The sequence below is a fragment of the Puma concolor genome, chromosome D3 (assembly GCF_028749965.1).
Source record: "Puma concolor isolate L17-30 chromosome D3, mPumCon1.1.hap2, whole genome shotgun sequence".
Taxonomy (NCBI): Eukaryota; Metazoa; Chordata; class Mammalia; order Carnivora; family Felidae; genus Puma; species Puma concolor.
Genome location: NC_141678.1, coordinates 28,291,204 through 28,318,391, shown reverse-complemented (window position 1 = coordinate 28,318,391; position 27,188 = coordinate 28,291,204). Strand labels below are relative to the sequence as shown.

General features: G+C 40.8%; 1 protein-coding gene across 4 annotated transcripts in view; it reads right to left on the bottom strand.

The window, feature by feature from the left end:
* HIRA (histone cell cycle regulator) overlaps positions 1–27,188 on the bottom strand; it is a 93,294-nt gene that overhangs the window by 26,577 nt on the left and 39,529 nt on the right. For all 4 annotated transcript variants that reach the window (XM_086682260.1, XM_086682262.1, XM_086682263.1 and 1 more), the window contains 6 exons: positions 25,743–25,813; positions 24,987–25,092; positions 22,917–23,132; positions 21,893–21,978; positions 17,292–17,489; positions 15,981–16,142 (listed from right to left, as the gene is read on the bottom strand). In XM_086682260.1, coding sequence (XP_086538386.1) covers positions 15,981–16,142; positions 17,292–17,489; positions 21,893–21,978; positions 22,917–23,132; positions 24,987–25,092; positions 25,743–25,813 — 839 coding nt within the window. The remainder of the gene's footprint in view (positions 1–15,980; positions 16,143–17,291; positions 17,490–21,892; positions 21,979–22,916; positions 23,133–24,986; positions 25,093–25,742; positions 25,814–27,188) is intronic.

Genomic DNA, 27,188 nt, shown 5'->3' with positions numbered 1-27,188 from the left:
AGAGAGCACGAGCAGGGGAGGGGCAGAGAGAGAGAGGGAGAGAGAGAGAACCCCAAGAAGGCTCCACACTATCAGCACACAGCTGGACATGGGACTTGAACTCACAAACTGTGAGATAACAATCTGAGTTGAAATCAAGAGTCGGATGCTTAACTGAGCCACCCAACCACCTCTAGGACTTAAAAAAAATTTTTTTTTTATTTATCTTGAGAGAGAGAGAGGGTGAGACAGAGATAGATACAGAGAGAGAGAGAGAGAAGAGAAGAGAAGAGAAGAGAAGAGAAGAGAAGAGAAGAGAAGAGAAGAGAGACTCCCAAGCTGGCTCTGTGCTTTCAGCCTGATGCAGGGCTCAATCCTCCCACAAACCATGAGATCATGACCTGAGCCAAAATCAAGAGATGAACATCCAACCCACTGAGCCACTCAGGCATCCCTATCTAGGACTTCCATAGCTAGACAGGAGAAGCCAATGCCTGGCTTCAAAGGACAGGCTGACTCTACTGTTAGGGGCCAATGCAGCTGGTGACTTTAAGTAGAAGTCAATCTTCACTTACCATTCAAAAAATCCTAGGGCCTTAAGAATTATGCTACATCTACTCTGCCTATATCCTATAAACAGAACAAAGTCTAGAGAGAGCATATCTGTTTACAACATGGCTTACTACATATTTTAAGCTTACTGTTGTGACCTACTGCTCAGATAGAAAGATTCCTTTAAAAATATTACTGGTTCACTGACAATACACCTAGTCACCCAGGAACTCTGATAGAGATATATGAAATTAATGTTGTTTTCATGCTTGCTAGCACATCTGTTCTGCAGGCCATAGATCAAAAGGTAGTTTTGACTTTCAAGTCTTAATTATTAAGGAAATACATTTTCTAAGGCTATAACTGCCACAGACAGTGATTCCTGTGATGGATATGGACAAGGTAAATGGAAAACCTTCATCATCTAGATGCCATTAAGAACATTCAAGATTCATGGGAAGAGGTCAAAATAGCAATATAAACAGGAGTTTGGAATAAGTAAATTCCAACTCTCATGGATAACTTTCAGGGGTTCAAGACTTTATTGGAAGAAGTAACTGCAGATGTGGTTGAAATGGCAAGAGATCTAGAATGAGAAGTGGAGCCTGAAGATGTGACTGAGTTGCTACTATCTCAGGATCAAGCCTGAATGGATGAGCAGTTACTTCTCATGGTTTAGCAGAGAAAGTGATTTTTTTTATGTTTGTTTATTTTTGAGAGAGACAAAGAGAGCCCAAGTGGGGAAGGACAGATAGAAGGGGAGAGCGGATCTGAAGTGAGTTCTGTGCTGACAGCAGCAAGCCTGATGTGGGGCTCAAACTCATGAGGCACGAGATCATGACCTGGGCCGATGTCAGATGCTCAACTGACTGAGCCACCCAGGCGCCCTGAGAAAGTGGTTTCTTGAGATGGAATCTAGAACTGAAGATGCTGTGAAGACTGTTGAAATGACAACAAAGGATTTAGAATATGACATAAACTCAGTTGATCAAACAGTAGCAGGCTTTGAGAAGATGGACTCCAATTTTGAAAGAAGTTCTGCTGCGTGTAAAATGCTATCAAATAGCATCATATGCTAGAGAGATTGTTCATAAGAGGTAGAGATTGTTCATAAGAGTCAATCGATGTAGCAAATTTCATTGTCTTATTTAAAGAAATTTCCACAGCCACCTCAGCCTTCAGCAATCACCACCTTGATCAGTCAGTAGCCATTAACACTGAGGCAGACCCTCCCCCAGCAAAAAGATTATGACTTGCTGAAAGCAGAGATGATGGTTAGCATTTTTTAGCAATGAAGTATTTTTTCCTTTAAGGTATGTACATTGCTTTCTTAGATATAATGCTATTATTGAACACTTACTAGACTACCATAGAGTATAAGCAACTTTTACATGTACTAGGAAACCAAAATATTCATTTAGCTTGCTTCACTACAATATTTGCTTTATTGTGGTGGTCTGGAACCTGCAACATCTCCAACATATACCCGTATGCCATTCTAATTCTACTTAAAATAAAACTGGAGTAGCTATATTAATTTCAGACAAAGTAGACACCAGACTAAGGAAAATTATTAAGGATAAAGAGGAGCATTACATAATGATAAAAGGGACCTAAATGTATACATGCCTAACAAGAGAGTGTCCAAATACATGTGGCAAAAACTGACAGAACTGCAAGAAGTAGACAAATCCACAATTACAAGTGGAGATTTCACTCTACCTCTATTAGTAATTCAAAGATCCAGGAGACAGAAAATCAATAAGGAAATAATTAAATGAAAAGTACTATCATTTGAATTTAGCTGATATTTATAAAATACTTCATTCAACAATAATATACACATTCTTCTCCAGATCACAAAGAATATTCAGTAAGGTAGACCACATTCTGGTTCATAAAACATACTTAGAAAATAATTTTTTTAACATATATTTATTTTTGAGAGACAGAGAGAGAGTGTGAGCAGAGGAGGGGCAGAGAGAGAGGGAGACACAGAATCTGAAAGCAGGCTCCAGGCTCTGAGCTGCCAGCACACAGCCTGATGGGGGGCTTGAACTCACAAACTGTGAGATCATGACCTGAGCCGAAGTCAGTTGCTCAACTGACTAAGCCACCCAAGGGCCTCAACAAATTTAAAAGAATAAAAATCATACAAAGTATGCTTCAGGTCCACAACAGAATTAACCTAGACAATAATAACAGAAAGCTCCCAGAAAATCCCCAGAGATTAAACCACAGACTTCTAAACAATATATGGGTCAAAGTCTCAAGAGAAATGTAAAAACATTTAATTAAATGAAAAAGTGCAATTTATCAAAATTTGTGGAACACAGTCAAAGCAGTGCTTAGAAGGAAATTTGTAGCAGAGAATGCATATTTTAGAAAAGAAGAAAGACCTGATATAAAAAATCTAAACTTTACCTTTAGGAACTAGAAAAAGACGAACAAGCAGAAGCAAATAAATAATAAGTAGCAATATAATAATATATTAAGGCAATAATAAGCAAGATAATATAAAGCAAATAGAAAAAATAAATAATAAAAACTTGAAGAGAAACCCATGAAATTAAAGACAGGAAAACAACAGAGGAAAATCAATGAAATAAATAACTGATTCTTTGAAAAGAGCAATAAAATTAATAAACTTGTAGCTGGGCTAAGAAAAAAAGGGAAAAGACACAAATCACTAATGTCAGAAATGCAAAGGGGCCTTCACTACTGATCCCCTGGACAATAAAAGGAACATAAAGGAATATTATGAATATACCCACAGATTGGATAACTTGGATGAAATGGGCCAGTTTCTTGAAAAAAAAAAAAAAAAATCCACTAAAACTCACACAAGGAAAAAGAACTCATCTGAATAGGCCTATTAAAGAAATTGAATCAACAATTAGTAACTTTCCAAGAAAAAAAAGTACCAGGTCCACACAGTCTTATTGGTGAATTCTACCAAATATTTAAGGAAAAAATTATACCAATTCTCTACAATATATTCTAGAGAAGAGAAGAAGAGGAGGTAGATCCTAACACTCATGAGGCAAATATTACCCAAATAAAAAGTCAGATACTGATATTACAAGAAAAAAACAACACTATAGGCCAGTATCACTCATGAACATAGATGTAAAAATCTTCAACAAAATATTGGCATATTGAATCCAACAATGTTAAGAATTACATACAATGACCAAATGGAATTTACTGTAGAAATGCATACTAGCTTAACATTCAAAGTGATTAATGTAGCATTGGTGGTATAGTGGTGAGCATAGCTGACTTCCAAAGTGATTAATGTAATCCATCACGCCCAACAAAGCTGAAGAAAAATCTTATGATCATATCAATAGATGCAGAAAAGGCATTTGACAAAACCTAACATCCAGTCATGACAAAAAAAAAAAAAAAAACTCTTAGGGGCGCCTGGGTGGCTCAGTTGGTTACTTTGGCTTAGATCATGATCTTACAGTTCATGGGTTTGAGCCCTATGTTGGGCTCTGTGCTGACAGCTCAGAGCCTGGAGCCTACTTTGGATTCTGTGTCTCTGTTTCTCTCTGTCTCTCCCCAACTCGTGCTCTCTCTTTCTCTCTCAAAAATAAACATTAAAAAAAACCAAAAAAAACCCAACAACAATAAAAAAACAAACCCAACCAAATTCTTAGCAAACCAGGATTAGAGAACTTCCTCAATCTGATAAAGAATATCCACAAAAAAACTTACAGCTAACATCATACTTGATGGTGAGACACTAGATGCTTTCTCATAAGACTGAGAAGGCAGTAAGGATGTCCCCTCTCATTAGTTCTAATATTGTAGTAAAAGTCCTAGCTAATGCAGTAAGGTAAGACAGAGAAATAAAAGGCAAACAGATTGGGAAGGAGAAATAAAGCTGTCTTTATTTGCAGATGACATACTTGTCTTTGTAGAAAATCTCCAAGAATCAAAAACAACAAAAACAGAATAAGCAATTATAGCAAGGCTTCAGGATACAAAGTTAACATACAAAAGTCCATGGCAGTAATGAACAACTGGTATTTGAAATTGTAATTACAATACTATTTACATTAGCATCAAAAATGAAGTAATTAGATATAAATCTAACAAAATATATCTAAATTCTAAATGAGGAAAACTATAAAACTGATGAAAGAAATCAAAGAACTAAAAAATGGAGATATTCTATGTTCATGGATAAAGGACTCAATATTGTTAAGATGTCAATTGTTCATAACTTGATCTAGAGATTAAATGGAATCCTAATAAAAATCCCAGGAAATTATTTTGTATGTATTGACAAACTGGTTTTAAAGTTTATATGGAAAGGCAAAAGACCTAGAAATAGATCCATACAAATATAGTCAACTCATCTTTGATTAAGGCAAAGGCATAGAAAAGATAGTCTTTTCAACAAATAATGCTGGAACAACTGGACAATCACATGCAAAAACTGAATCTAGACACATACCTAACATCTTCCACAAACATTAATTCAAAATGGATCATAGATCTATGTGGAAAATGCAAAACTATAAAATGAGAACTTAGAAAAAAACACAGTAGGAAGTCTAGATGAGCTTGGTTTTACATTACAAAGAGCTCACCAGGGTAAGTGTAGTTACCATCTGTCACCACACAAATTACTACAATACTATTGACTACAGTGGCAATGAGTTTTTGATATGATACTGAAAGCATGATCCATGACAGAAAAAATTTGGTTAGGTTGGACTTCTTTAACATTAGAAAATTATGCTCTGAGAAAGACATTGTTAAAAGAATGAAAGGATAAGCCACAGACTGGGAAAAAATATTTACAAATCACATTATCTGAGTAAGGACTTGTATCCAAAATATACAAAGAATTTGTAGAACAGTAAGAAAACAAGCAACCCAATTTAAAAAATAAACAAAAGATCTAAAGGGGCACCTCACCAAAGAAGATCCAGATGGCTAATAAGCATATGAAAAGATGGTCAACATTAGAAGTGAAAATCAGGGAATTGAAAATTAAAAAAATAAGAGATCACTCAATGATTATTAAAATGGTTAAAACCTAAAAAACTAATAACAAATGCTGAGCAAGGATGTGATCAAAAGAACTCAATCACTGTTGGTGGGAATGCAGTCATTGTGAAATATAGCCTGGGAGTTTCTTTAAAGCTAAACCTAGTTAGTCTTATGGCATGGCCCAGCAATGGCACTCCTAGGTATTTGCCCGAGTTGAAAACATTTATTCACACAAAAACCTCTACATGAATGTTCATAGCAGCCTTATATGTTGTTTATACATAACTCCCCAAAATGGAAACTACCAAGATGTCCTTCAATGGGGGAATGGATAAACTGTGATATATACAAACTGTGGTACATCCATACAATGGAATATTATTTGGTAAAAAAAAAAAAGAAATGAGCTATCAAACCATGAAAATGCATGTAAGAACATTAAATAGATATTGCTAAGTGAAAGATGCCCATTAGAAAAGGCTACATACAGTATGATTCCAATTATATGATGTTCTAGAAAAGGCAAAACTATGGAGACAGTAAAAAAGGCCAGTGATTGTCAGGTGTTCAGGGAGGAGGAAGGGATCAATGAATAGCTACAGTACAAGGGATATTTAGGGAGAGGAAATTAGTGTGCATGATTATAATGCTGGATACATGACATTATGCATTTGTCAAAACACATACAACTATACAATACAAAGAGTGAACTGTAAACAATGGACAGTACTTCACAAAAAATTGTTAAAAAGCTTTAAAGTATAGGACTAAATACCCAGTGGAGTGTGATAATGGAATGTGATTATGTAGGACAGCATCCTTGTTTAGGAAGTGCCTCTCATAGGAAGAAGTGTCATGTGTTTATCATATGTGTTGTAGAGTAAAAGTAAAATCAAAACTGACAAACATGACAAAACCTGGTGAATCTAGGTGAAGGGTACAAAGATGTTCAATGGACTATTTTTCCATGTTGCTCAAGGTTTTAAAGTTTCAAAACAAAAGCCTATGAAAAAAAAGCCACTTCCAAGTCCTAGGTGCTGCTGACATAGAAAGTGTCTCATGCATTTTCTTACACTTCTCCATTTTAATCTGTGTATATGTATGTTGTAATGTGTTTATTTTTGGTGAATAGTTTTACTGAGATGTAACCCACATACCACACAATTGATGAACTTAAAATATACCATTCAACAGTTCTTGGTATCTTCACAAAGTTGTGCAACAGTCGCAATAGCAATTTCAGAGTATTTTCATCATCTCAAAAATAAACTCTCTATCTGTTACCACCCCCCAATTCTCCCATTCTAGTCCATTTTCTGTTTTCATAGATCTCCCCCGATGGGATGATCTAATCTATTTCCATTTCCAGAGATGTCCCCATTCTGGACATTTCCTATAAATGGAATCACAGAATATGTGACATCCAGCATTGGTTTCTTTCACTTCACATGTTTTCAAGGTTCATCCATGCTGTAGAATGTATTGGTACTTGACTCCTTTTTTATGACTGAATAGTACTTCATTATATGGATAACCACACCTTGCTTCCGTTAATGAACATTTGGTTGGTTTAAAGTTTTTGGCTACTGTGTATAATGCTGATAGGAACATTCATAAAGACATTCAATAAACGTTATTTGCATAGGCATGTTTTCATTTTTTCTTGGATATTTACTGAAGACTGAAATTCTTGTGTCGGGGCCCCTGGGTGGCTTGGTTGGTTAAACATCCGACCTCAGCTCAGCTCATGATCTCATGGTTCATGAGTACGAGTCCCGCATCAGGCTCTGTGCTGACAGCTAGGAGCCTGGAGCTTGCTTCAGATTCTGTCTCCTGCTCTCTCTGTCCCTCTTCCACTCATGCTCTCTCTCAAAACATTTAAAAAAAGTTCCTTTGTCAAATGGCTATTTGAACGTTCATATTAATGTTCAAATAAATGTTATTTGCGTAGGCAGGTTTTCATTTTTCTTGGGTATTTACTGAGGACTGTCAAGTGTTATGCCTATGTTTAATTTTTTAAGGAACTGCCACACTGTTTTCCAAAGTGTCTACCATTCTATATACCCGACAGCAGTGTACGAAAGTCCCAATTTCTTCACATTGATGCCAATACTTATTATCTATCTTTTGATTTCCTAGTAGTGTGGAGTGGAATCTTGTGGTTCTACTTGTATTTCCCCAATGGCTAATAATGTTGAGTATTTTTTCACTTGCTTAATGGGTATTTGTATATCATATTTAAAAACAGCTATTTAAATCCTTGGCCCATTTAAAAATTGTGTCATTAATCTATTACTGAGTTGCATGAGTTGTAAGAATACTTATATTCTAGAAATAAGTCCTTTATTAGAAATATGATTAGCAAATATTTTTCCCAGTTCTAGTTTTTTCCCCACCATCTTGATAGTGTCCTTTGAAGCACAAGTGGTAAATTTTAATGAAATACAATTTACCTATTTCTTCTTTGCTTGTGATTTTGCTTTCATCTCCAAAAGTCCATTAGCAAATCCAAAGTCACAAGAGTTCTGTAGTTTGGCTATTACATTTATTTCTTTCATCTATTTTGAGTTAATTTTTGTATGCAGTGTGAAGTAAGGACCTGACTTTATGTTTTTGCATGTGGATATCCTGCTGTCCCAGTAACATTTGTTGATAAGACTGTTCTTTCAGGAGCATCTGGGTGCCTCAGTTGGTTACGCATCTGACTCTTAAATTGGGTTCGGGTCCTAATCTCACAATTTGTGAATTTGAGCCCCACATCAGGCTCTGCACTGACAGTGCAGAGCCTGCTTGGGATTCTCTCTCTCCTTCTCTCCCCCACTTTTTCTCAAAATAAACTTAAAAAAAAAAAAAAAGACTCCTCTTTCTCCATCCATTGAATGGTCTTGGTGCCCTTGTTAAAAATCAACTGATCACAGAAACGTGAGTTATTTCCAGGATCTCAGTTCTATTCTTTTGACCTATAAGGTTTGTCCTTGTGCTAGTACCACACTATCATGATTACTATTGCTCTGCATTAAGGTTTGAACTCAGGAAGTGTGAGTCCTCCAATTTTGCTTTTTTCCCCTCAGAACTGTTTGGGCTATTCTGGGGCCTTTGAGTTTCCACATGAACTTTGGGATCAGAGTGTTAATTTCTAAGCCAGCTAGAATTCTGAAAAGGATTGCATTGAATCTGTAGATCAATTTCGGTACTACTACCATGTTAACAATATTAAGACATCCAATGGAATGTCTTTCCATTTGTTTAGGTCTTTGGTACAACAATGAGTTGTAGCATCCAAAATATAAGCTTTATACTGTATTTTTGCTAAATTTACTCATAAACATTTAATTCTTTTCTGTGCTATTGTAATTATTGTCTTAACTTCGTTTTTTGATTGTTCTTTACAAGTGTAGAGAAATACAACTGATTTTTATAGATTGATCCTGTACCTTCCAATCTTGAAGTCATTTAGCCTAGAAACTCTAGTACAATGTCTTGTTCCTGTTCATTTTCCTTAGGAAGAAAGCCTCCAGTCTTTTCCATTAAGTATGATGTTAGTTGAATGGGGTTTTCAAAGATGTCCTTTTATTATGTTGATGGAGTTGGTCTATTCCTAGCTTGCTGTTATTTGTTTAGGTCATGAATGGGTGTTAGATTTAATCATGTGGTGTCTGTTTTTATTCTATTGATATAGTATACTGTATCAATTGATTTTTATATGCTGAGCCAAATATATATATATACATACATGCATACATACATATATATATATATATGTATGCATGTATATACATATGGCTGTATTTTTGAGGATTTGTGTCCACAGTCGTAAGAAATACTGGTTTGTATTTTTCTTTTCTGCGATATCTTTGTCTGCTTTTGGTATCCTGATGATTGGCCTCCTAGCATAAGTTGGGAAATGTTCTCTCCTATTTTTTTATTTTTTTTCAACTTTTTTTTTTTTTTTTGGGGGGGGGGACAGAGAGAGACAGAGCATGAACAGGGGAGGGGCAGAGAGAGGGAGACACAGAATCAGAAACAGGCTCCAGGCTCCGAGCCATCAGCCCAGAGCCTGACGTGGGGCTCGAACTCACGGACCGTGAGATCGTGACCTGGCTGAAGTCGGACGCTTAACCGACTGCGCCACCCAGGCGCCCCTCTCCTATTTTTTTAAAAAAGATTTTATTTTTAAGTAATCTCTATACTCAGTTTGGGCTTGAACCTACAATCCTAAGTCAAATGCTCCATTGACTGAGCCAGCCAGGTACCCCTCTCCTATTTTTTGAGAGAGTTTATGAAGAATTTGGTATTAATTCTTTAATTGATTGGTAGAATAAAGAAGTAAAGCCATCGGGGTCTAGGCTTTTCTTTGTGGGTTGTTGTTTACTAATTCAAACTCTTGTTATAGGTCTATTCAAATTGTCTATTTCTTCTTGTGTCAGCTTTGGTAGTTCATGTCTTTCTAGGAATTTTTCCATTTCATTTAAGTTATCTAATTTATTGGTATACAATTAAATATAATACCTTCTTATTTATTTATTTATTTATTTATTTATTTATTTATTTATTTATTTATTTTTGCAACAGGCTTCATTTCTTTAAGTTTACCTATTTTGAGAGAGACAGACAGACTATCCCAAGCAGGATCCACACTATCAGCAGGGAGCCTGATGCAGGGCCCAAACCCATGAAATGTGAGATCATGATCTGAGTGAAGTCAGATGCTTAATGACTGAGCAACCCAGGTGTTCCAACAGCCTTCTAATTGTCTTTATACTTTAATACAACTTCATATCCTGCTTTTTCCAAATAACACTCCATGTGAACTATTTTTCTATAGTACTTCAGTCTTCATAGATATTAATTAGGGGCTACAAAATCAATAGCTTATTTCCTCAATACTTCTTTTTTGAGGCAGTTGGGTAAATGTGCTCTATTATAATGTTGCAATAGATATCTTTGGACATGACAGAATACCTGGGTCAGACACCATCACTGAACACCTTTCCTCAAGGAGTTCATGGTGAATTATATTCCAACCTAGTCTGAGAGCCCTCATACCTGCTTGCATTCATTCTGCTAACCAGAAAGTGTGACCATAGGCCCTAGGACTGTTAGCACTTCCTTTGGGCACTACCTTCTGCTGTTCTTCCTCCTGGTAACCCCAGGTCATAGAAAGGCAGACAGGCACACCAGTGTGTACAAATCCTAAACTTTTTCCATCTGTACCCATGTATCAAACTAGGAAAACCCAGAACCTCCTAACTCTGCTCCACGAAAGCCTTTGCTTTCCTGCTCCCCATTCTAATGCTCTACAGCAGGACAAAACATCCACTTCTGGGTGTAGCTTGATGTTCTAGAAACCTTAAATCAGTGTTTCCCAAAATCCTTTCAAAATTTTTTAGACTTTGTGTAATTATAGCTCTATAAAATACAATAAGAATGTCACAGCAATATCAAACTGCCACACAAGTTTCTAAATTGATCACTTTCTGAGCTCAATACCAGTGCATGAACCTCACTTTGCTTAGCCTTATACCAGCTCAGGTGGTCCCACTCTCTATGGCTGAAACTTCTATGAGAGTCCTCGGTAGTCTCCCCACCTCCTGCCTCTGACACCCCATTCAGGGCCCCTGACCTCAGGGGCCTCCCAGCCTGTATGGGCCACTACCACTGGTCACCCAGTACCCCTAGGGATACCAGGTTATATAGATCTACAGCAGCTGTCCCCTAGATTAAGATACTTGCTGAAGAAGAGCTGAAGAGCACAGTTGGCCAGAGTTGCCCCACTTACACATGGGCTCCATCATAGGTTCTACCTGCACACAGGCCAACTTGTACCCCTCTCTGTACCTTTGACTGATGAACAGACTTAAGGCAGGGTGAAGTAGAGGGCCCGCAGGTTCAACTAGGACTGCCACCCTGAACCTGGGAGGAGAGCATTAGGCCCCAAGACTCACCTAACACTTTTGGCAAAGAAGTGCCAGGCAGGTTGCAGTGACCAACTGCCAAGCCACCATGGAAGGAGTAACAGCAGGAGCTGATATGTGCTGTTCACTATGAGAGCAAGATCAAGGCATGGTTTTACAGGCACTCCATCCCTCTTCAATTTTCAAGTTATATTTCCTATAGGTAGTGCTCCTCGGAGAGCCACTCTGCTTAGGAGGAGATAGGCTGAGAAAGCTTGTGTGTCTTGCTTAAGATCACCCCACCACAAGGTAGAGAGTTGGGACTTAACCTCACGGTATATAGCTCTGAGTGCTGCTCCTTACCATGCATGACACTGTGCCCCCAAGGAAGACCTATGCTGATGGGTAATTGAAAGGGTTCCCCTTGGCTTTTACTGAGAATCAATACAAGAAACAGCCATATCAAGAAAGCTACATTTTCTGTAAAGCCTTTATTAAAGATAGTGTATTTTATTCTGTTTTCCTTATATAAGTATCCAATCATAACTCCTTAGGATTTAGCACCGAGCTCTTGGAGTCTCACCAGACATTCCCGTTGCCTTGGAGGCAGGAAACTCAGCCCTGAGTAAATGCTCACTCGCTGCCATTTTCAAGTGAGAAGCTGGGAATGACAAACTTGATGCTCCCTTACTCTATTCTATAGTTTTTCCTGGAGCTGGAGGTATGGCTGAAAGGTCTTGTGAAACCTCAGGTACACAGCTGCTGAGGGACCAATCGTGGTGGCATCAGGGCCCAGATCATGCAGTCAAGACTTTGCTTTCTAGTAGCCTGTTTCAAGGGGTATTCTATATGCTTCCCCAATCAGGGTTTGTACTCTCTAAGAGATGGAAAAGAGTATGACAAAGATCATGGAAACCTGCAAGACAAATGTGGGGTGCCTTCCTCAATGAAAAGAAGAAATTCCTGTCTATGGTGCTCTTAGTTTCTCTAAGGCAGGGATTTAGTTTTACTTATTCTGTTCAGAACTCACTCTGTTTCCAAACTGAGGTTTCAACATTTGAGTTAAGCCTGTGAAATACCAGATACTCCCTCTTGACAAAACTGCCCCACAGCATGCCCTCTTTGGGGGAACTCTTGCTAGGGCACACTGTTCCTTCTGTCTGCCCTCCTATCTCTAGCCTCTCCTTCTTACATTCCACTTTCTCACCTCCACACCAGTCAGTTCCTAAGATGTAATGCTCTGTTCAGCTGGGTTTCATCTGCTGTTGGACATGCTTACCGTGGCTTTTCAATTGCAATGATTTTTATTTTTCTTTGCTAAAAGTAATTTCTGGCTTATTTCCAAGTCTATCTGGTCTTTTTTACAGTACATTATTTCTTTTGAGCCATAATTCACATACCACAAAATTCATCATTTTAAGATATAGATTCAGTAGTTGTTTTTTTTTTTTCCCCCTAACACCAGAGTAATTTCATAATACAGAAACTCTGTACCCACCAGTGACATCCTAACCTCCTCTCTCCTCAGCCCCTGGCAACTACTAATACTTTCTGTCTCTGTAGATTTGCCTATTCTGGACATTTCATAGCAATGGAATTGGACAATATGTGGTTCTTTGTGACTGACTCCTTTTATTTAGCATGTTTTCAAGGTCTGTCTGTGTGGCATAACATTTAAGTACTCTATTCATTTTTACTGCCAAATTATTATTTGTATTACTATGCAAATAGCTATTTGTATTATTGTACAGATATACCACATTTTGTTTATTCATCAGTTTATAGACATTTGAGTTGTTTCCACTTTGTGGCTATTATGAGTAGCACTGATATGAACATTTGTGTACAAGATTTAAAATAAATATAGGTTTTCAGTTCTTTAGGTATATATGTAGGTGTGGAATTGCTGGGTTACATGGGGACTCTATGTTTAACCATTTCAGAAACCATCAGATTGTGTTCCAAAGCAGCTTTTATAATCCCACCCAGCAGCATTTTATAATCCCACCAGCAATTCATGAGAGTTCTGATTTCTTCCCATCCTCACCAACACTTTTCACTATGTGACTTTTTGATTATTGTCATCCTGGTGGTTATGAAGTGGTATCTCATTGTGGTTTTGATTTGCATTTCCCTGATGACTAATGATGTTGAGTCTTTTTATGTGTTTATGGGTCATTTATGTATCTTTGGAGAAATTTCTATTCAAATCCTTTATTTTTAAATTGGGTTATTAGTGTTTTTATTGTTGAGTTATAAGTTCTTCATACATTTTGGTCCTAGATCTTTATCAGATGTGACTTACAAATATTTCCTCCCATTCTGTAGACTGTCTTTTCACTACGCTGATTATGATCTTTGAATCACAAAAGTTTTAAATTTTGATGAAATCCAATCTACTTTTTCTTTAGTTGCTTGTACTTTAAGTGTTATATCTAAGAAACAATTGCCTAATCTAGTGTCATATAGATTTACATCTGTATTCTAAGAGTTTTAAAGTTTTAGCTCTTACATTTAGTTCTTTGACCCATTTTAAGTTAATTTTTGTATGTGGGATGTTTACTAACCTTTCCTCACATTTTGTTTTATCTTTCATGTCTTTAAGTATACTTACTTTACAGTCTTTACCTGGCAATTCTCTCTTCTATGATCAAATTTATAAAAAAGTCTAAACCTGTTCATTATGTCTCCTGACATTTGTATGTAATACACTGTTTCTTCATGTGTTTTGTTACTTTGGATTTTGAGTCCCTCTTTGGCAGTGCTTTGTCAGTGGGAATGCTGTACTTGCTGGGGTGAGGGAAATGGCAGTGGGGATTTGCACTGGTTTTGCCAAGGGCCTCTGGGTGTTAATTAAATTAGTCAAAAATCTCCTTTTGTGTTCATTTGTTTGCTTGATGGTTTCGAGATGACGTGGTTAGTGTTAAACATCCCCAATCCACAGGAGGGCAGGCCTGTGGCTATACAGTCTGTTTTCCTAACCCTGAGGACTGGCTGAGATATTTCAACTTCTTGGCCATGTTCTCATGCTGCCCTTCAGGCTTTTTCTGTCCTCTCTCTCACTAGAGGTATACTTTGTCAAGAAGTTTAACTTAATGTTAGTGTCTTAGTTCCAACCCACCACATGGCTCAGGCCCAAGGCCCTGTCTTGAATCTTTGTGGCCATTAAAACTCAAGGTTACCATGTAGGTAACCCCTCCCAGCCCAACACCCTGGTCATTTTGTTTACTCTTAGATTTTGGCTCCAGGGGATTTCCCTTACTTTATCATCAACTGGTTACATGTTTTAAGGATATGTATTGCAGTTCATCCACCATTTCAAAGTACTGAGCAGCAGGAAGGTTTTCAGATCCTCCATACTACTAGACAGAGAAACTGCTAGATAAAGAGATCGTGTGGAATACCTGTATACTAAAACAGTCATGATCACACTATAGAGTAGAATACAAGGTCCTGCACCAAGGTCAAAGATGCAGTAGCTGACCTGAGAGTCCTCCCATGCTGGTCTCCAGAGGCCGTTCTCCAAGGAGAACAAATTCTGATTAGACAAGCAGTTTTGAGATCATGAGTCAAGTCCTGGGGACAGCATATTACAGCTTTAGCTCCAAGACATAGTCTACTGCAAGGTCAGGTCTCATCACAAATGCTCCCTTTGTTGAGTGCCTGTTGGTTGTGTGGTAACTGCAAGAGTCTGTGACAAATGTCCTGCATTTAGCTGATAGTGGCAAAGGCTAGGTAGGGTGCTGCTGAGCCTGTCGTGTCAAGCTGGGGTGCAACCTCAAGAGGACATCACTTAAGGCCTTGGCACCTCTGTAGGAAGCTGGCCCAGCCCACCTCTAACTCCCCCAAACCCCTACCTCACTGGGCTATGCAGTGAACTCTGTGTCGTGGTGGACTCATGGTCATGGAGCTGGGGACACACTCCCCAGGAATCAGAAAAGCTCTGTGCCAACAAACCCACTTGCTCTAGCCACCTCAGGAGGACTGTAATTCCAAGAAATAGGCTACATCCCATGTGGCTTGGTTGCCGTGTGCTAAGGGAGATGCAGAGAATGGGGCGAGTAGCATAGAGCTTGTAAGAGCTCAGAAGCTTATATACTTGCATGAAGACCTCTTCTCTATCATTTTTATCTCTGCTCCCAAACACCTGGTCAGTGTCTGAGCAGGCCATTACTTCCATGATGCGGCAGTATCACAGCCTTCTATTTCCCCACCCAATCTCCCATTCCTCTTCTAGGCAAACTCGGTTCCATTCAAACAATGACCTTGAACTCCACAGAGCCTCTGCACTGACCAGCCCTTGTGGTGTTGTTGCCCTCGATGTTCTTTGTGTCTGTTCTGTACCCGCCATGGCTTCTTCCAATCATTTTCCCACTTGGAAAACCTGCTCCTTTCTCCTTGGACTCAGGGGCTCCTGAGTCCACAGGGACCAGAGTGTGCTCCTGCATGGGAAAGCAGGCTGCTTGGTGGGAAAGTGGCTGCTGCACTGCTAGCTGAGATTGTGTCCTACTTGGTCTCTTGGGGGCCCACACAGCCACCACCTACCTTTCCACAGTTGTTGGAGTCACACTGGTCAAGGCAGGAGCACCTGGCGTGGCTTTAGACCGCTCGGTGAATCGGGAGTCAAATGCTTTCATGGGTTCGATCTTGGACGGGGTTGTTAACACGGAGGGTGACGATGCAGCAGGAGTAGAGGTAGCATTCACACTGGGGGTGGGGAGTAAGAAGATGGGAGAGTACGTTAAGCACAATCCATCAAGCATTTGGGAGTCCTACATTTGTGTTATCGGGAGCCAAATAAAAGGGCCACAGATATCAAACTGCTATAAATACAATTTCAAGATGTAATCTACTATTCTTATTTCTTCAATATTTTCATCTGTAAAAATCAGGAAGTTTGGGTAGTGAGAAGGTCATGAGCAAATGCACTCACATTTGCCCCACTGTATTGTTGTGAGAGATTCTAGAGGTAGCATGAGGCCTAGAAAGTGGCTCTTACAACCTTTCTCACTCTACAGCCCTACCTCCACAACTTGAATACAGCATTTCCATCCCAAACCACTCCAAACCAAAGCAGCTTTTCCTACTTTGACTAATGGTCTAACAAGAAAAGTCCCCACCCAGGGTCCTGAAGTCACTGTCTATTCCCAGCCTTCATGCTCAGCCAAACACACTGTGGCCTGGGAAGCCCCTCTCTCATCCCGCCTTGGCAATATGCGATCTTCATACTCTCCTCCAAGTGTTCATCTCATAGCCCTTGTCTTCTCCACAGAGAATAGGCCTAGGCATGAGCCTGTAAGTTTCCCCCATGCCCAAGCACATCACACATGCTGAGTCCCAAAGCCACTGGGCCTCCTACTGACCACATCCACCCACCTGGACCCCACAACAGACACCTGGCAGGCATCCTGGAGTTCCTTCCTCCTCTCCCAGGACCTGCAAGGCCAACTGTTAAAATGTCTCACAGATCTGGAGCTGTCTATCCTTCCCCAGACACCCTTCCTGAGATGACTGGTGTGGCAATGATCTCCACCGTGCAGTGGGGGCCTAAGCCACTTCAAATGTAGAACTGCTGGAAAGTGGGGCTGACCCTGGGGCAGGCAATGCATCCCTGGGTGGTTCGCACCCTTAGGAGTGAGGAGTGCATCTTGGGACTGCATCTTGCCCCAGGAGGTGAAGTCCTCATGGCCCTGTGCATCAGACTCACCTGAACAAGGTCTCCCTCCCAAGCAGGACCTCATCAAAAATCAAGCACCTTTCTTTTTTTTATCGAAGGAGCCATGAAGTGTCAGCGGAACTGTGTCCAAATTTGAACTTTCCCCAGGGACAGGAGCAAGCCTTGGCATGCCCACTCACCTGTCCTTACTGGCAGTATCACCAGCCGGCCTGGCACCAGCTGTCGCCACAGGCTCTGTGGAGGGCTTCGAGGCGCCAAAGGAGTTGGGGGTACTGGAGTCGAGTGGCAGTAGCTGTGGATTGCTATGAGAGGAGAGCATGGTGCCCGCCAGGGAGCCCGAGAGTGGGATGCTGTTAAAGAATGCCGTGGAGAAGTCCCTGTTGTCAAGAACAAAAATCAGCCTGGGAAATCAGACACATCAAGTACTTTCTATGTTTGAAGTGATTTTTTTCTGGGTCCAAAGGTGAAGTATTTTCATGGAAGAAAATGTGCCAAGTCGCAGAAAAGTAAAAAGAAAACTAAAATTATGTCATACATTATGTGTAATCGAACCTAAGATGAACTGATACTTCATGTGCCACTAAGAAAGAAGAGGTTATTACCAAATGTAACTGTCAGAAGCTCCTGATTATAAGATGTACCCTAATCTCAGAAATGTTAAAATATGCAGGCGTGTGTCTCAGAACTCATGAAATGCAGCACACAAGAGCAGGACTCTCTTTCATTATGGGCTGTGTGGATATACGATAATTTACCTAACCAGCCTCTACTGCAGAATGCCAGTGCTGTCTCCCAGCTTTTTCTGTAACAGACACTGCTGTCACAGGTGGCAAGATACTGCAGTGTTAAGGCTAAGGGCCCCGGGCCAACCTGGCCAGGTTTTACTCCTTTGCCATGAACAAGCTCTGGGACCTTGGGCACTTCAACCACTCTGTGCTTCAGGTTTCTATCTGCAAAACAGAAATTCACAGAACCCTCCTGAGACTGGGACTAACGTGGTTAGTGTAGCACACACTTAGAACACATAGTAGCTGCTCAAAGATGCACCCTGTCATAATCATCAGTACAACAGTTGTTTCACAGATTACATGAGATAAATTCCTAGAAGTGGAATTTCAGCAGCAGATGGAATGTTCATTGATGAGTTTTGATAAATAGTTCTAAAGTGCCTTCCTTGGAGGTTTAAATTCCAGCTGTGTATCAGAGTGCTTGCTTCCCCAAACCGTCACCAACAGTTTTACCAAATTTTTTGATACTTGACAATTTGATGAAAAATGGTACCTTACTATAGTTTTAATAATTTGCAATTACTTTGATGCGAGGTTGAGATTTTTTCATGCGGAAGCATATGATTTCCTTTATCTGGTGAACTGTTTATATTCCTTATTTATTGTTCTATCTGGTTGTCTTTACTATTGATTCCAAGACCTATTTACATATCTAATAAATTCCTTACACGAGCAGGAAGTATTTTCCCCAGGATGCTGTTTTTTTTTTTTTTTTGTAAAGACTTTATTTTTAACTAATTTCTATACCCAACAGGAGGCTTGAACTTACAACCCCGAGATTAACAGTTGCATGTTCTTCCAACTGAGCCAGCCAGGTGTCCCCATGATGCTGTTTTGACTCTTTATAGTACAATTTTCCTTGCACCCAAAATGTTTTTTGTGTGGACTAAATTTTGTGCCATAGATCATAAAAATATTCTTTTAAAGAATCTTCTAAAATTTTAAACAAAAAAGTTAAAAAAAAAATCTGAGTTGCTTGGAATGTATCTAATTTTAAGTTGTGATGTAGGGATCTAACTTTGTTTCTATAGGTAAGTAGTCCTGACCCTCTCTCTCTCTCTCTCTGATGTAATGTAATTTATTACATTAGCTGATGTTTCATCAGTGATGCAAAATGCCACATAAATTCCCATAAATATTTGGGCTTACTTTTGCATTTTCTACTGTATTCCACCACTCTGTCTATTCATATGTCAGTACCCATTTTATTACAGTTTATAAGTTTTAATTTCTGGTGGGGCTAGTCTTCCCTGATTTTCTTTTTCAGAAATATTTCAGTTATTCCTGCTTATTTTTCCACACAAGTTTAGAATGAGCCTGTCTGATTCTGAAAACTCCTGTTGGTTATTTGTATGGGCTCATGTTGAGAGAGATTTATCATTTTTATAATGTCAAATCATCCTAGGGAAGAAATGGATGTACATTTCTAGTTATTTCTTTGAATTTTCTTTTAGGTCACTCAGTAGGATTTTATAATTTTTCTTCATAAAGACCTTCTACATTTCTTGTTACGTTGTAGGCACTGCATTTGTGAAAGTGATCTTCTAAAGGTAGTTGCTGCCACTCGGATCTCATTGTGTTGATTGTATCCACTTTATTATCTTCTTTTATTATCTATGGCAGTTTTCCCAGTTGATTCTCTTGCAGATCACACCATCTTTTAAATAATGATACATCTTACCACCTCCTTTCCAATATATTCTTTCTCTTGACTAATTGTATGACCTAGGACTTCCAGAACAATGTTAAATAATAGTTACCAGACTAGATGCATGCTTAGTTTTTGAATTTACTTTAAAATAAGGTAGTTTTTATCAAGTTAAGGAAGTGCCCATCTGTTTAAATAAATTTTAAATCAGAACAATGTTGAATTTAATAAAAATGTCTCTTAGGCATCTATGGAGATGACCATATATTTCTTTTGATCTTTTGATATGCAGAAGCAAATTAAATTTCCCCAAATTTGAACCACCTTGCTTTCATGAAATAAACCTTACCTGGTCATAGCGTATTAACATTTTAACACACTGTAAGTTTCTGTTATTTTATTTAGCATTTTTGCATTGGCGTTCAGAAATGAGATTGATCAGGAATTTATTATGTTCTACCTTTGTCATGTTTTTGATGTAAATCTGTGTTCATTTCAAAAACGGTTTTGTAATGCACTAGAGTATTTTCAAGTATTTTGAATGGTATTAGAATGATCTGTTCCTCTAATTATTAGAATGAAACTTTCTTATAATTTCTCTGTGAAACCTTCTTAGTCTGGTGGCTTTTGGTAGGTTAGTTCTGGGACAGCGTCCTCTATTTCTTCTATAATAATTCATTTGTATAGATTTTCTTCAGTTTTCATAATTTTATTTTCCTCAAAATCACCTACTTTCAAATTTATTTACACAGAATTCAGTAAAGAAGTCTTCTGTCCTTTTGATTTATTCTTTATCTGTGATTACTTCTACTTAAAATATTTGTGCTTTTTCTTTTCTTGCTTGATTAGTTAAACTAATCATTACCTATTCTGTTGCTACTTGTTTTAACACGGGAGTCAAGAGGGCAAAAAAGCCTTTAAGACCAAAAGAATCAAGTTCTGGTGCCAGAAATAGGTGTCCTGTGGCAGAAAGCTGGCTTAAGGCCAGGTGGAAAGCCACCTAACACCTCTATCTCCTCATCAGGTAGGGCCTGAAAGAAAGCTTGGAAGAAAAATGTCACCATCACCACCACCTCCATTACCCTCACTTCCACAGCTTTTCACAGTGTTCAAAGCACAGTCATATGTACCTGTCTCATTTGGTCCTAATAAAAAGTAAGCATGTAGCATTACCCCTGGTAGGTGAACAACGGAAAAAGGCTTGATCAAAGGAAAACCACTCTCTGGGAGGAGTCAGGAGACTTGGCTCCATCTGGTCAGGTCTCTGCCCTCCAGGGCCTCACAGCCCACACCCCCAACATGAGGAGGTCAGATCAGCACATCATATGACAGAAGGTCTCTTCAGACTTCAAAACAACTGCAAAGTGCAGACGACTAGTGTGGGTAGCACCCTGAGCACATTGGTTGAATAAGTATAAAACCTGAAATTACTTTGACAGCGGGGGGACTATTTCTTTCACACAGGGCCTTACCATCCTTTGAATCAACATGCATTGTTTTGAGGAGAATGACTAGTACAGAAGCAAGCCTGACTACAGACTCTGAGACAACAGCAAATGGTGACTGAGTCCACTTTTCCCCTACTTTTCCCCCTCAGGGAAATGTGCCTCAGAGCCCTACTCTCTGTCCAGTAATTCCACTTCTGGGAAGTATCCTGTGGTAACAGTCATGGGTGTGCTCAAAGATTAATTTACAATCACAAAACACTGGACACAAACTACAAGTCTACACTTAAGGGGCTGGTCAAGTAAATCATGGTGCATTCACAACCTGGGAACCTGGACAATCAGCAAGTCTTTGCTTCAGAGGACTATTTATTAAAATGGATGCAAGGTCAAGATACAGGAACAGGTGGGGAAAAAGACCGGAGATACAGATACCAAAATGTTAACAGCAATTATATCTGAGAGACTAGATTAAGGGTAATGTTTGTATCCTTCTTTGGGTTTTTACTATTCAAAAATGTGTATAAAAGGGCAAAATGAAACAAAAAAAAAATCAGTCCGACTTCTCTCCCTGGTTTCTTCAATGCCCCACCAACAATGAGGCAGAACTGGCCGTGTGGACACACAGGCCCTGTGAAGGTGCCCTTGCCTTCCAGCCTGTCACAGGCTCCTCCCAGCCCACCTTCTGCATGAGTCAAATGTGCATAAGGGCTCTGCAGGAAGCACAGGGCTTTGAGGCTGGTGGGAAGCTGGGCTCTACTCCCCCATTTCCAGATTCTAGGGGTCGGATTGACCCAAGAGCCTGTGAAGACCCTGATTATGAAAGTGCTAACTGGTGAAAGGAGAGAGGAAGAACTCCCCAGATAAAGCCACAGAAAGCTCGGTGAGTGAATAAGTACCCGGTGTCCAGCTGTGCTATGCAGAGAGGTGTGATTCTTCTGCGACCATCTGCAGTCCGAGTCTCAACTTGTTTCTTCAAAAGATTCTGGCAAAATAGAGTGACATATATGAATGGAAAAGTTTCTGCCAAGCACCTCCACATATAAAAAAATAAGGCTTCTAAAGAAATGAATTGCAACTTCCTTTTCTATGGCCTTCTGGTCCAACTAAACTCAGCCACTGAGCAAGCATTTTTGTCAGGGTGAGCATTCAACTTCCTGCACGGTAAAGCAGCAATGACAGAAAGCTCCCAGTTGAACTGGCTTCAGTACCTTGCTCTCATCACCTGCACTGCAGGCCTGGCCAGGTTTCCTAGGCAGTGAGCATATGCCAGTCTGGCCACTCTCAACCAGCAGCCAGGGGGCTCAATGAGGGAACAAACAAATGAAACCTGTATCCGTGAGCCACTCTTGTCTCTAAGTTGTGATTTGCAAATCTTCTTTCATCAGAGTCATTTCTTCTACTGAAGGCTCATAAAACCAAAGGTTCCCAGGCACACATTGTGTCCAAATTACAGATTTGTTGCCCTGTATAGGTCCTGGAGATCATTTAAGTTCCCCAGGTGATCCTGACGTTTCCTGCTCTGTTCCTGCCCCATCTCCACCCCTCCCCCAGTGAGACATGGGCTTCCAGAGGAAGAAGGGGGAACCCATTGATATATCCTAAGGACAGAACCTGACACCCACTGTTCTCAGTATCTAAAATTTCCTAGAAAGGCTAGAAGTGAGGTTTGGAAGCTCCTATAAGAAATGATATCCTCTACAGAGGTCTTTGATAAAGTGCCTTAGGCCCCATTACTACCTCATGCAGCTGATGGCAATGGGGCCAAGTGGCCCCAAACTGGCTTACCCCTGGGTCCTGTTCTAGGCACAGCATACACCTGCTTACCGAATTGTGTCTGTGCTATGTTCAGACCGCTTGTTCCCCCTGCTCTGTCCCTGGGTGTGTACCCATGTCCTCAGGGCTATGGGGACGAGCCCTCACCTTCCTAATGTCTTCTAGACTCTCCCCGTTGACAACGCCAGCAACTGAGGTAGCTGAACTTGTCTCTCTGGCCGAGGCACTCTTGTGGTCCAGCTGCTGTTGTTGCTGCCTGCGCTGGTATTTGAGCATCTCTGGGTTCTCGATGACAGCTGTGGAGAGCTGGGCCTCAGTCATGATGGCCAAGCTCTTGCCATAGGTAGACTGGTGAATGCGGCTCTAGGGGAAGCAGAGAGAAGTGCAACAGACCAGCTGTGAGCAGCAACGTGGTGGCTAGTGCCCACCAGTGGGTGAGTTGCGTGTTGACTCTCCTGGTTCTGAGAATGGAAAGGGTCTTGGGCAGTGGTCCCAGGTTCTTAAATCACCCCAAGTACCCCAAACACTTTTTGGGAATCAGACACTGAAGTTCAGAGCCTTCTCACACCATTCTTGTTTGCTGTCATCAGTTCCATGTGAATGGAAGTTACCATGGGGCTGCTAACAGTATCTAAGAGTAAGGGAATGTCTGGCATAGCAAACCTGGGGAAATCTTTCTCTGCCTCTCCTGTCCCCCAACATGTCCTGACCCTTCTGAGCAGGGTCCCTCCCTTCACCTTCCTAGGTCTCATTAATTCAATGCCACAACAAGCCGGACAGGACCCCATGTTGGCAGGGATAGCATCCCCAGCACGTTAGAGTGAGACTGGTGTGATGAAGAGTAGACTCACAAGGAAGGCCTAATGACCAACACGGAGGCCAGCAGGACATATGCCTCACAGCAGAGGATGCTGGGCAGGGGGAGGTCATGCCTTGGGATTCGTTTCTGCAGGGCCTGGTGTGTTGTGTGTGGCTGGGAACTTCCCTCCTTTGCTACCTGTCCCTTCTGCCCTCAATCCCTCCCCTGGAATCTGGAGGAGAATTCAGAGTCTGGCAGATGTTTACCTGTGTGTCTCAAACATGGGGTCCCTGCCTGCCATTTGGGAAAAGGTAAGCTAGATGGCATTATTTTGTAGCCCTCCCCGCCACTGCCCTCCACCAGACTCTCCAATGGGGAGGAGAGTGCATAGGGATCCCAGGTTACCTGATGACAGTGACAAGGCAGAAAGACCTGAAGCCACTGAGACACTCATCCCTTCATTGACAAGTGACTCTTGGGGTGCCAGGCCATTTTAGGTGCTGTCATCAAGGCAGACCCCTATGCCCAAGGGGTTTACTTCATAGCATGAAGTCCACACAGTAGCTTATGAGGGAGCCTCTACCAGTAATTGCAGCTCGAAGGGGAGAGCTGCCCACCTGCTCTGGGCTTTCACAAGGCTCCTTTCAGACAAATGAATACATTCCACTGAGTGGTGGCAAAGGCCCATCTGTAGAAATGTCTGCCTTCTAAGTCTATGGTCCATAAAGCAGGGCCTTTCCTAAAGTCCTTGAAGAAGGGCACATGGGTCACCCTGTCCTGGGCAGAGAGCACAGAGGGGAGGAAGCCTATGGGCCTGGCCCATGGTTCTGTTCTCATAATTAAGGGTTGTGTATGGTCTTGGCGAAGAGTCACACTATTTTCTGAGGCTTAGTTACCTTGTTGATAAAATGAATGAGCCTTGCCTTGAAGGGTTTTATAGAATTCAAATGAAATAATACATGCAAAATACATGGCCCAGAGTCTGGCGTGCAGCAAGTGCTAAGAAACCATCAATGTTACTGCTCTATGGCAACTATGTTTGTATGACACAATGGGGAAAGGGACGTGAACAGGAACCCTTAGGAGTCACTCTTGCTATCTCCCACATGTGAAAACATCCCAGTGTGTGGCTAATTATCACCTCAAGAACAGATGCCCAAAGTTGTTTTATTCTTAGTTCCAGAACTGATTTCTGACATGAATGAGAGCCTCATCTTTATTTAATCTATTTTGTAAAAAAAAAAAAAAAAAAAATTACCATCTGTACGAGACAAATACCCAAGAATACTTTAAGAAACAATGTGTCTGTGTATGTCCTAAGGAGAGGGTCCAATCGAAGGGGCTGTGGTGGCCATTTCTGTGGCCCAAGAGCAAGCGCAGCACTCAGGCTACCAGTTGGAGGTGTACTGTTCTCCTACCTTCTCCTCCTCGCTCAGGGGGTCTCCAAGCTCATCCTGGGAGAAATCTAGAAACGCCACAGAGCCATCCATGGAGCACACCAAGATGCCCAGCCCATTCAGAGTCCTGAAAAAGATGGCTATTAGCAGTCTGGGAGCAAGTCCCTATGGGGCTTAACCACACCTCCAAAGCTGGACCGGGAGGGTAGCATGCAGGGTTCTTCTCAGATGCCAGAAACCCCTTGTTCCCTTCTATGGCATTCCTTGGTAGGGGGGGGGGCAGGGGAGACAATCACACTGCAGAAGATTCTGGAGCCCTTTAGTTCTTTGCACATGTACAAAGTATCTCTCACCATGTATTCTGTAAGAATTTAACTTTTATTTATTTTGAAACCATGTTTTAAAAAAACATGAGGGAATATACATCTAAATGAGGTCATTGAGAAGCAACAAATGTGTCTTCATACTTATGCTAATCTGGTTCATGCAATGACAGAGTGAAGTAAAACCAGGATCACAGCACTTTTTCCCCAAATGTCAGTTTGCCTGAGGAACTATTTTCCAGGGGCAAATGCCAACAAAGCAGGAAGCACAGCAGCTGACACTCTCCCAATGTCAGGCCCAAGCTGTCCTTTCTTGAATCATTTGCTCTGGCTACCACACCGGGGGAGGGGGTGGCCCTGACTGCCTGACCCCAGTCACATCTGGAAGGCCTCATGTTCCTGTGTGTAGCTTCTCTTTTCCTAGCCTGTGCACTGTAATAAGAATCCATCTTACCAGGAAATATCCATGATGGATTTGTCGAATAGCTCATGGATGACAACCAAAGGCCGTTTCAGACACGTGAGCTGGAAGGAAAGAAGCAGCAAAGGTTAATGTAATGAACAAAAACTGTTTTTCGTGCACTCAGTTCTGTTAATACCAACAGTCCTAGAAGCTTGGTCTGAGTTTTTGTTGACATACAAGGCATATTCAACTCTATTCAAATAGCAACCAGCAAGATCCAAACCTGTGCAAACCAAAACCTGACATTTTAGTGTGGTCTCTGTCTGAAGGGCTCGCTGTAGTCTGGCTGGGGAGATGGCTTCATAAATGGACAATCTAGAAGGGAGAATGGGGTTCCAGAAAGGCCATGACCTGAGCAGAAGTTTACAAGCAAGGGATGGGATGCCTAGGCCTGGGCAGAAGATGAGGCAGCAAAAGTAGTGCCCAGGACAGGAAAACAGCCTCAGAGAAGCCAGCACATCTCCTCTTGGCCCAAGGAGTTCTGGTACATACGTATGCAAAGCTGGGTATAACTGGTTACATACATCCCACGGGCTCATTCTACAAAGTATGTGCAGATAGTTCAGAAACACCAAAAACAGTTTAAGTTGCCCTCAATCCAGATCTAAAGTTAACCACTATTAACACTTGGATAAGTTATTTTCTTTCGGTCTTTCTTGTGCAAATATTTTATTCTTTGGCACATGATAACTTTTTTATTTAATACATTATGTCATTAAACACCCTGTAAAAACCTGTCTTTGATGACTGCACAAGATTCACCACATGCACACTTATATCTAGTCACTCAAAGTTTGGGCTATGTGCTGTCTCCCTGTTCCCACAGCTCATATACTAGTGTCTGGCCACCCTGCTGACAAGGTCCTGGGGCCACAGTGCGGTGGGTGGGAGGGAACACCTTTTGCATGGCTCCCATCAAGTGCTGCTGCTATAGGGGAAGAGTTGCTGTGGCCACCCTAGTCCCGAGGAAAGGGAGTCTGAACTACTTGGAATCCACAAGAAGACTCTTGTCCTTACTCTAATTCCACTTCCAGAAAAAAATAGCACTGTCTCTCCTCCCAAAAATGTGCCTACAGACCACTCAGAAATCTGGAACCTTTCTGAACATCTGACCTCAGCATTCTAAGAAAATGAATATATGATCAGTGATGTTTTGGGTAAAGCACCACAAATGAAACTCCAGGCCAGAAGGAGCCCAGGAAGAACACACCTGGAACTACCTATGGTAGGGTTCAGGTTCTGAAATGTCACATGAATACGGGCCTAAAAAAAAAAAAAATCAGTGTACACACAGCAATCAATTTCTCTGTGACAAAGAACTGTAATAAATGCTGCCAGAGGATAACCTTCAAGTCTATAACTATAAGTCCACTCTGCTTACAGGGAACTTGTAATTAGTTAGCAATAAACTAATGCCAAATTAGCTAAATGCTAATG